Source organism: Cryptomeria japonica, chromosome 3 (genome assembly GCF_030272615.1).
Source record: "Cryptomeria japonica chromosome 3, Sugi_1.0, whole genome shotgun sequence".
NCBI lineage: Eukaryota > Viridiplantae > Streptophyta > Pinopsida > Cupressales > Cupressaceae > Cryptomeria > Cryptomeria japonica.
The window spans coordinates 334,089,558-334,101,323 of NC_081407.1; the positions used below are offsets into that span (position 1 = coordinate 334,089,558).

Sequence of the window (11,766 nt, forward strand, 5' to 3'; positions counted from 1 at the left end):
ATCCTTCACAAGTGCTTTCCTAAAATAACATTTGATAGCTTGATGCCATCACTCTCATAACTAATAATATTTAATCTAAACTACTTTATACTTATATGTGCATCTTATTAAATTAGTATATGTTGAACACAATAAAACATTATTTTTCTTTCCAATTATGGAAAAATATTATTTCATTTTCTATTTTATCAGTCTAGAAATGAATGGTTAACTTGTATTTCTCTCTTATTCTCTCTTGTTAGTTGACAATCTTGACATATATGATGGTGCATGGGGACTCTACTTAAATATCACTTTCTTTAACTATCAAATAAATAATTAATAGAATTTTAAACATCATTTCTATAAAAAAATGATAAATAATATACTATTTTTATGGACCAAAATTTACCTCTAACCATTGAAGTGAGTGTGATTTAAAAATAAGAATACATAGGAACAATAGAAAATATAAAAATTCTAATATTAGTAGTATTAATTAATAATATATTTTTTAATAATGAAAAAATAAAAAAATTTATACATCAACGATTGAAACATAAGGAATGACGATTTAACAATAGTATTGAAGAGAAGAACATTATTAGCTGCACTATGTGACCCACAACATCAATTTTAAAAATAAAAATTTCTCGAAAGGAGAGAACAATTTTTTTTTAAACGTGTATAATTTCACATTACAGGCGAGTTGAATCATTGCACTGTAAAACTCGAAGCTCTTTTCTGAGGCCTATTCTCGCTTCTAAATCTGATGGGCACTCCCCTTCTAAATTCCCTCACATCTTCATACCCAGCAGCAGCCTTACAAATCTCCAAAACCTCATACAACTCTCCATCCTCCACATCTCCCTCAAATCTCTTCACCAAAAACCCATTTTCTTTCTCAAACTTATACCCAACTCCCTCATGATCAACAACAATAACGTCCTTCAAATCCACATCCAAAACACACTTGAGAGTCCCCTTACTCAAACTCTTCACATGATCTTTACCAGTCCAAGGCGAGTCTCTGTACAGCCGCCGGTCAATATACCTGTTAACATCAAACTTATCCAGAAAAACATCAGCATCCTTTTTGGGTGCCTCAGTAAAGACCACAACTTCATAAATCTTTGCCAATTCGGACAAAAAGTTATCCACACCAGGCCTTTTCATGACATAGTAAGGCCGATTCTGGGCACAAATTATGAAGTCATTGCGCTGAAGAGGCTCAAGGCTTGCCTTGATCAAAACATCAAACAACCCCAAAACAATTGTTTTGGCTTTTGTTTTCTGTTTTCTTCTTCCCAAAGATCTCATATTTAGATTCCAGTTAAGCCCGAATAAACTCACAGGCCTTTCACTTTCCCTCTCACGTTCACGTAAGCTCTGTATTTCTGTATCAGCAATCTAACTCACATCATAATGTATAGTGATGGCTTCCCTCACGTCTTCACATTTTGCCGCCATGTTACAAAACTCCATGACTGTCCAAAGCTCTCTGTCGGATAAATCCCCATAAAAAGGTCTAATGGGAAATGCATTTTCTGGCTGCATTTTATAGTTTTGAGGATTATCATCAACTAGTATTACGTTCTTGAGGTCTCTTCCCAACTTACTGAGATCTTTATACACTATGCCTCTGTTTCGACTAAATGAATCTCTGTACAAGCGGTGTTTTATGCTGTTGTGGACGTCGAGTTTGTTTAGAACGTCATCTGCGTATTCTTTTGCAGCAGAAGTGAAAATTATGATTTCGAAGTTGGTTTTGGCCAGTTGGAGTAATAAGTTATCAACTGCGGGTCTTTTTTGTACGTAACAGAGAGCTGGTTGTTCTTGAAGTTCTTCGACCAGGACCGTGAAGTCGTAGTGGGATGGTGTGGCAGAGAATGTTGCATTGATCAGAGTGTTATCCAAGTCCAATACGATTGTTTTGGCTGTCTGAGATTGTGGCGGAGGAAGTATCATTTCTATGTTGATCTCATCGACGTTTTTCCTTGTGTTAATTTTCTCCAGGATTGACTCCATTTTTTCTCTTTTAACTTTCGTTCCTTCAAATTGAATACGGGTAGGAATGGCAATGGGAATAGGAGTGGCCGACCGAAGGTTTGATATAACTCCTCCAAAGGTTACCATTATTTGATTTGAAAGGAGGCGTCTATTTTATTTGGCCCATAAAAACCAACTATATTTTGAAATAATTTAATGATATTTTTGAAAAACATTTGTTGATTTAATAATAATAAATATTAAAAATATTTTTATAGGCAATTTTTTTTTTTTGGTTGGGGGTAAATTAATAATTGCTATGGGACAGCATTATATACATCTTCAGTTTCATGTTGTCTATATGTCCTGCTACCAAAGACCGAGCTTTGCATTACCATAATGTCCAAAATTGGTGCTCGTGCTACAACTAAACTCCTATCTATCCATACATAGCCAAAATGGTGTCACTCCAAAGTGGTGACACTAGTTCATTTGATTTTAATAGTTTCAGACCAGGGCATTACCACCATTGCTATCCTATTAATAGGGTCTTTATGGTTTCTTGATCCTCCTCGTTTTCTCGGCACGGGCTTTGATTGGGCATTCTGGGCTACAGCCTTAATGGGCTAACAGTTCTACAATGCGAGAGGGATCATCTTCTTCGTTAGCCTTCGCCATCTCCTCTTTTATCACAATGCCGAATTCCATCTCTCCCTCCTTATCGCACTCTGAACTCTCACTTCATAAATAGCTCTTTTATTCATTTGCCCTTATTCAGCATAATTACCATTAATTTCTTTAGAAAGCCATATTTCTAGGAATGGTTAGCTTCTTTCCTTCGATCAATTATGGCTCTGTAGTGTTGACTAGAGGTAGCTTTTTCACCTTCCTATTGACCACATAACAGTCTTGAAGGACAGGGATCCTCTTCTGCTCATCCATGTTGTCTAGGATGTCATCAATTTTCCCTAGATAAGGGTTCTTAAACACGTTCTGGCATATAATTTTTTCCCCGCATTCGTTTCCCCCATTTCTACCTGACTATCACCAGTAACATGGGGGATATATCAGTGTTGACCATGTGCCTATGACATGCCCTCAAAAAATCACCCCCCAAGATTTTCTCCACTGCATGGATGACCAGATAGTGAGAGGAGTTAAGGATTCTTATGAGTCTTATCTCAGATACTTTCCCCAAAAATGACATCTGACGTTTATTGTAGACAAGCCTAATAAGTGTGTCTATAGTTGATGACATACTCTGTATCACTCCATTCGATATGCATGAGTCACTAGTAGAGCTGCAGAGGGGTATAAATAGCATTGAGCTCTATGTCATCAAAGTTTGATAGACACATTCTCACATGTTCTTGCTATAATGTCACCTTCGTTTGGTCATCGTAGTGTAAATCTACTCATATCTGCAGATGAGACGAGTTATTAATGTTTACCTACTACATCACATGCATCACATCATATTATTAAATAACCAATATTAAAAGTCCAAGGTTGAAACACCTTATCCTAGCATACCTTACAAATACATTGCACATAACCAATGATACAAATGATGCAATAGACATACCAATCAAATGCCAATTGGAAACGCGGTTTGTCCAGCATAGGAATTTGCACCATTTAACAATAACATTGACTGATCACTAACAGCGAGAAGATATGTATGAGGCTGACATGAATACAAAACCAATAAGTAAAAGAGCCTATAAAGGCATGAGAGATCTAGATCTGCCCGAATTCTGCAATAATGTAAAACATCGAGCATTCATAAACCTATCATCAAGTACATGTAAAGCGATGGAGGGTTGACAAATATCTGAGAATCCTTGATCGATAAGGTGTGAAAAACCTATTACAATTACTGACTATCAATCTCCTATCTATATGCATTATTTGACTGCTGAAAAATTAATTCATAGCTAATACCAAAATTAACATAATTGCAATTTCACAAATAAAAACACACAAACCGAAAACCAGTTCTACAGGAGAGCTCCTTACTTGCAATTCGTCTATTATTCTATCCTATGCTTTCACTATGCCTTTGCTATCACTGCAAATCTGTTTACAAAATCAATGGCCATGATTAATCTTAATCAACGACTAAGATTATTCTCGACTCTAATTAATAATTTTCCAAAAGTCTATAATTAATAACTTTCTAGAAATTTATAATTAACAACTTTCTTAAAAATTCTAATTAAGAACTTTCTAGAAGTCCCTAGGAAAATCAAATTATTTCTAAATCTGGGTATGGAAAGAACTGTCCGAGCTACCCAATCTAACACTTCCTCTTAGAGAAGAAGGTGTTTTGCATAACATCCAACTTATCTTTAAAGAAGATGAATTTTGCCTTCCCTAATGCCTTTGTCAAGATGTCTGCTACCTATTAATCTGTAGGTATATATTGTAGCTGAACAATCCTCTGTTTTACGCAATCCCTGATGAAGTGATGCCTGATGTATATATGCTTAGACTTGTCGTGAAACACCCGATTCTCAGATAATTTGATGCAACTCTGATTGTCATAATGTATCACCATAGTCTCAACCTTCTGACCAGACAAGGCTAATAGAAACTTTCAAAGCCAAATAGCCTCACAAGTTTCCATTCTAGCTATTATGTATTCTACTTCTGCAGAACTCAGAGCCATGGACTTCTACTTCCTATTGCACCAAGAGACAACTCTTGATCCCAAACTAAAGCAACACCCTAAAATTCTTTTCCTATCCATTGTACTACCTGCCCAGTCTACATCAGTAAAGCCTATCAACTTGATTCCATCACCTTGAGCATATCTAGTTCTATACTCGATTGTACTAGGAAAATAGCACAACACATGCTTTGCCAGTGTCCAATGCACTCTCTTTGGCTCAACCATAAACTGACTAAGAGATTTTACTGCAAAGGATTTATCTAGCCTAGTGTTGACCAAATACATGAGAGAACCAATCAACTTCTTGTATAAGGTAGGGTCTACATCCTTCTCACTAGATGTGTCTACCTTCTTCCAATTCATGATCATGGGTGTAGACATGGCTCTAAAATCCTCCATCTCAAACTTCCTTGAGATTTCAATGCAGTATTTCCCTTGCCCAAGGAAAATCTCTCCATCTATCTACCACACCCTAATGCCTAGAAATTAGTGCGTAAGTCCCAAATCGTTCATCTCAAACTTTGTTGCAAGGTCCCGTTTGCACTCCTCTATGAGCCCCAATGAACTTGTTAGGAACAAGTCGTCTACATATAGAACAAGAATGAGAACCTCACCCCGAACTACCAAGTAGTAGAGGTTAGCATCTGCCTCACTCTTCATGAAGCCCATTCCCTACAAGTAACTATCAATGCACTCATACCGCGCCTTGGGAGCCTACTTGAGCCCATACGAATCTCTCTTTAATCTACACACATGGGTCTTGCTGTTGTATGCTACAAAGCCTTCTAGTTGTTCTACGTATACCTCTTCTTTCAACTCTCCATTAAGAAAAGACGCCTTGACATCCATTAGATGTTTCTGCAATCCCATCTATGCTGCAAGTGAGATCACAGCTCGTATTGAAGTACACCTGGCCACTGGAGTGAATGTCTCCTTGTAGTCTGTTCCCTTCTTTTGAGAGAACCCCTTAGCCACAAACCTTGCCTTGTATTTCTTGATGATACCATTTGCACCATTCTTGATCTTATAGATCCAACATGATCCAACCACCACCCTATCTATTGGTCTAGGAACAACCTCCCACAAATGGTTTTACATTATTGAGGTATACTCCTCAACCATCACATCTCGCCACACCTATTGTTGTGCAACCTCCTACTAACTAGAAGGCTTGCCATCTACCAAATCATTGATTAAAGCCATATAATCATTAAATCTAGTAGGTTGTCTCCTTTGTCTATTGCTTGTCCTAGGAGCACCCACAAACTCCTGTGTATCCCTATGTGTTTTTTGAACCTCACGGTTCCTACTGCCAACTGTAGAGCATGAAATATCAGTCCCCATGTCTTCCTATTGCATCTCTTGGATTTGCTGCATCTATTGCTCCATATTTTTGGAACTCAACACCAGAGCCTGTGCTTGTGCTAGTAACTATACTCGTGCTTTGCTTCCACTGAGCCTATTGAACGATCCTTGTAGCTTCTATTGGCTACTAACTCTCATCATCTATTGGTAAATATTTGGACCTCACAAATGCCTTGACCTCCATGAATTTGATATCACACCCTACTATAATTCTCCTGATCTCTAGAATAAATATTTAATATGCCTTTGAGGTCTCGCTATACCCCACAAAGTACCCCATCTCTATAGTCTTATCTAACTTGAAACTTGTATCCACTAGAATGTGATAATATGCCAAACTCCCAAATATCTTGAAGTGTCTGACATCTGGGTTCTTCCCAGTCAACGCTTCCTCTAGTGTCATATTCCCTAGTACCTTATGTGGAACCATGTTCTGTATGTATATTATCATATTGCATGCCTTTACCCATAGGTAACATGACATATCTTGGTCATACAACATAGCCCTTGCTGCCTTTGATATAGAATGATTCTTCTTCTCAACAACCCCATTCTACTGTGGGTTGTAAGGAATGGTCCACTCTCTCTTGATTCCTTCCTTGGTATAGAATTCCTGGAACTCTTTCCCTTTGTACTCATCTCCATTGTCTGACAAAAGAACCTTCACCTTCCTTCTTGCTGAATTTTCCACAAGAGCTTTGAACTCTTGGAAGTGATTGAAGACCGCATCCTTTGTCTTCAAGAAGTATATCCAGGTCTTTCTAGAGAAATTATCAATAAAAGTTACAAAGTATTCGTATCCTATGAGAGATTTCATCAACATCAGTCCACATATGTCTAAATGTACTAGATCAAGAACACCCTTCGATGTGGTGTCACTCCTTGGAAAAGATGCTTTCACAAACTTCCCCAACACACATCACTTACATACATCATCATTATCTGTGCTCATGTCTGGAACTCCTATCATTGTTTCATGAAGAAATTTAAGTGATCCATGATATATATGGCCGATACTCCTATGTCATAGCTCTCCTCGAGCTCCAGGATTACTACTGCTCATAAGTGTGTTAGGAGTGTTAGACGGCAACCTATAAAGTTGACAGCTCCTAACTCCAATAACTATGGGTGATTTACAATCCTTATCCTTGATTAACACATGCATCCCTCTAAAAAGTACATTGTACCCTTTATCTTGAAGGGTAAATACAAAAATCAGATTCATACCCAAGCCTAACACATACAACACATCATGAATTGGAATCGACTTGCCATTCTCCCTTTGAAATAAACTAGTCACTTTCACAACTGGATTAAGTTTGGAGTTGTTCCTCATAGAAATCTAAATTCTGATGTCCTCCTCCTTATAAATGCAGAAGTACTCTCTAATTCCTGTCATATGAAATGATGCCCCACTGTCTATATACCAAACACCTTCTGAGGTTGAGCTAGCCAGACAAGCTATGAGAGAAACCTCATCCTCCATTGTACTAGAATATCATCTACGCTTATTGAAGTTGTCATCTTTTTATTTTGTTTCTTTTCATTTTTCTTCCCTTTTTGGCAATGATTGACATAGTGGACAAATTCATGAAAACCATAGTATTCGATCTTAGAGAAATACTTTCTCTTCTTCTCATCTTTTGGATTCTATCCTTCATTATACCCCTTCTTCGCTTTCCCTTTTACTGCTAGGGCCACATTTTCCTGTTCCACCTCACTTTTCTGACTTTTACTATTGGTTCCACTGACAAGACTTAGTCTAAGCTCCTAACAAGTGAAATCACTCCAAGGTTGATCCTAACTTAGTAAGGTGTCTCGTCCATTAATAAATTGAACAAAGACATCCCACTTCTTAGTAAACCCATTTAGGGCTATGCATAGTATCTCATCAGCATTTGGTTTATCTCCGACAACTGCTAGCTCATCCTTGACAAGTATAAGTCTAGTGAGGTAACTTGTGACATCTTCTCCCTTATTTATCCAGGTATTCCTCAACTTCTTCCTAAGAATCAATTTTCAGTTAGTGGTAGCATTTTGGTATAGATTAAGAATGGTGTCCCACATCTTCTTCACTGTATCTAACTCTGCGATATGCAAAACTATATGATCCTTAACACCATCAAGGATTAGCCTCCCCGCCTTGGCATCATACTTCTTGTATGCTGAGAGCTGTGTTGAATCTGAAGGTACAGGGATATCACTGGTAACATATTCCTTGATACCATTCTCTTCTTGTAATTAATTTTTTTTGGCTTTCCAAACACCAAAATTTGAGGCTCGTTCCAATTTGTCCAAACCTCTTAAACCTGCTAAGGCCATCTCAAAAATAGTAAAACCCAAAATAATTCAGAAGAGGCTGAATTGGGTTTTATAAACCCTCAATTTTATCTTCCTGTGCCTGTGCCAAACTTTTTTTCCCCTCAGATATGCTTTGATACCATGTAAAAAATCTATTGCAATTACTGATTATCAACCTCCTATCTATATAGATTATTTGACTGCTGAAAAATTAATTCACAGCTAATATTGAAAATAACACAATTGCAATTTCACAAATAAAAACACAAGAACAAAAAATATGCAAAATAATAAACATGATATTTTTGGACAAATTGTCCCTATAAAATCCTCGAAGGGAAAAGCAGTTCAGCAGGAGAGAAATTAGATTAAACTTCAACAAATCAAGAGATACATATACCACTTGCCTTATACTGGTAGAGCTTTGACAATATTTTGTCTCCAAAAATTCTTCCCTCAATTTTTACCATTGTAATTCCTCTAAATTGTTGTATCCTACACTCTCACTGCGCCTTTGCTATTAGTGCAAATCTTTTTACAAAATTATGTTTTCCAAATACCCTTTGATCCCGTTTTATAACCTTCTCATTGTGAAACCAATGGACATGATTAATATTATGGCTAAGTTTATTTTGGACTCTAATTAACTACTTTCCAAAAGTATATAATTAATGAATTTCTAGAAATTTCTAATTAACAACTTTTTTGGAAAATTTTAGTTAAGAACTTTCTAGAAGTCCCTAGGGAAATCAAATTATATCTAAATCTGGGTATGGAAATAACTATCCGAGCTACCCAGTCTAAAACAAGGCACGAGAACAATGTAGTATTGACTAGTTTGACCAAAGCCTTAAAGTAATTAAATAACTAATATACCATCGGATCTGCCAACGAAAGACATAGCCACTTGAACAAGCCACCAAGGACAATCACTACCTCCAATAAGAAAACACTCCAACCATAATAGGAGCTCGATTGCATGTGATGATTAGAGCCTAATTAAAATTGTTTACAAAATAATGCTTTGAATATAAAAAAGCAAACCCTGAATGCTGAAGCGCTTTGCCCGACCATGAAGCTGGCTAAGGAGCCTGGACAAGGCTATGCCTAACTCAGGCTGGGTCTGCACAGATCATCCACCAAGTGAGGTTTACACTATAGGTCATCAACTTTAGAGAAGCACCAACGGTGGAGTGTTGAATGTGAAGTTCAAATTGGGCTCTCATCTAGCAGTGGTTGAGTCATCATGGCCTTCTTAGCTAGTTGTGTGATTGATCACGACCTTCTAAGTTTTGTTAGGAAACATATTATAAATAGTAATTTTGACATGTTTTTTACATGTAGTTGCGCGAGTGATACTTACTATATTTAGTAAGTTGTCTTAGAGTAAGACTCTGCAATGCGATTGTGTTAAGTTGTTCGAAGGCATGTTTTGATATCCAATTTTTAAAAATTGTTGTAACTCTGTAATTCCTAAAAATTAATACAAAAGATAATTTACCCGTTTAGTATGCAATTTTCTGCACTTCTTATTTTTGTCAGAGTGAGATACCCACAGCAAGAAATGAGAAGAGTCGATCACCCAAGAATAATGCTTGTGGGCCCAGAAAATGTAGTGACCATTGCCTTAAAGACAAGAAATATGAGTATAAGGTCATCTATCAAGGATGCCCTCACCATGCCAAGTGGATGAGATCTGTTGATGGTACAATGGAATTTGGGCCTTTGATATGGGCATGTGACCAAAAAATTTGTATAGGCCCCCCGAACGACTACGATATCATGTTGGAGATGCTACTTAGTCAGGATCACAATTTGCAGAAATCTTTACAGGAGAACCAATTATATCATCAAATAAGATGAAATATATTAAATTTATATAAACAATAGAATGAGAGCACCCATAAAGTGCAATAGAAGATAAGGTAGATATAACTACCATTGATAACTACCCTGATGCAAACAATAATACAACCTAGGAAATATTAAATACAACTAAAATATGACTTCTATCTAAATTAAACTTAATCTAATTAACTATTTACTCCAACATCTCGTACAAAATAATATTGAAATCTACTACAGCAAGAAACCTTGTATATTCAATAGGAAACCTCTCTATAAGGCAATCCATAGATTTCTTTCCCCACATCTTCCTTTTATCTTTTGTTTGTAAGAAATTTGTATGATTGAAATCTACTATATTAAGAAATTTGTCTCGAATCTCAACTCTTCTTCACAAGATGAACAATACAGTCACCGATGGCGCATTTGAACTAAGAGCCCGAATGGATGATAATAACAACACTACCACAAGAAAAGCCAAAACCATAGTCTTGGACATGGAAAAAAAAGCTATAAACGTACGCTTCAGTCCTCTCCCACACTATGACTTCATATTGCCACTCCAAGAGAATCCCAACATCACATGCTACATCCAGAAAAGGCCTGGGTTAGACCAACTTCTACAACAACTAACCGAAAGCAATTTCAAAATAGTTATCTTCACTTCAACCACCAAGGAATTCGCAGACCCAATTCTAGACATAATAGACATTAATAATTCAATAGATCTAAGACTCCTGCGATATAGAAGCCCAAGGAGTAGTTGTCAAAGATCTTTCTAAGCTTGGAAGAGATCTAAAGAAACTTTTCATGGTGGATGATGAGCCAGAAAGCTATAAACTGCAACTGGAAAATACTTTTCCGGTGAAGCCATTTTATGGCGAACTTATACACAGATATCTTTTCAGGGTCATAGATTTTTTTAAAATAGTGGTTATGTGTAGCGATGTGAGGGATACCATACGAACATATGAGGCTTTGAATGGGAGCTATAATGTTAAGGAATTAGCTCCCCATTGCAGTGGGAAGAAAATAATCATGTTGGAATTGTTTGATGTTCTGGTAAAGGCAAGCCATGAGCCTCTCCAATATTATGACTTTGCTATTTCATTCATTCATGATATTGCAATTGGATTGGGAGAAATAGTTCCTTATTATGTCTTGAAAAGGCCTGGTGTGGAAAGTTTCTTGGCTGAATTGGCTAAAAAATATAAAATCGTTATTTTTATAGATGCACAGAAAAAATATGCAGATCTATACTAGACAAACTTGATATTGATTTCATTATAGACGGTCGTTTGTATAGGGATTCATGCACTCACCTAGATGATGTTTATGTGAAAGATTTGACCAAGATCAATCCTTCTCATAGGATTAGGGATTTGCATTTGAAGGATGTTTTCATGGTTGATGTTAATCCAAGGTGTGAATTTCAACCAGAGAATGGCATTTTGGTAAAGCCATTTGATGGTGATGTAAATGATAGAGAATTGTTTGAGCTTGCTGCCAGTTTAGAGTCAAGTTTTGTATGATGGAACTGATAGTAATTAGGGAGTATCCTTCAACATGCAGTCACCTCGCATTTCATTCCTTTCCCTAGATTTAGGACAAAA

The 11,766-nt window shown here is 36.7% G+C and overlaps 1 protein-coding gene across 1 annotated transcript; it reads left to right on the top strand.

Annotated features, from left to right (window-relative positions):
* The first annotated feature begins 10,963 nt into the window (after nucleotides 1-10,963).
* Nucleotides 10,964-11,416, top strand: LOC131067186 (uncharacterized). The gene has a single exon (XM_058002137.2). The coding sequence runs from the start codon at nucleotides 10,964-10,966 to the stop codon at nucleotides 11,414-11,416; it is 453 nt and encodes a 150-aa protein (XP_057858120.2).
* The last annotated feature ends 350 nt before the right edge of the window (nucleotides 11,417-11,766 follow it).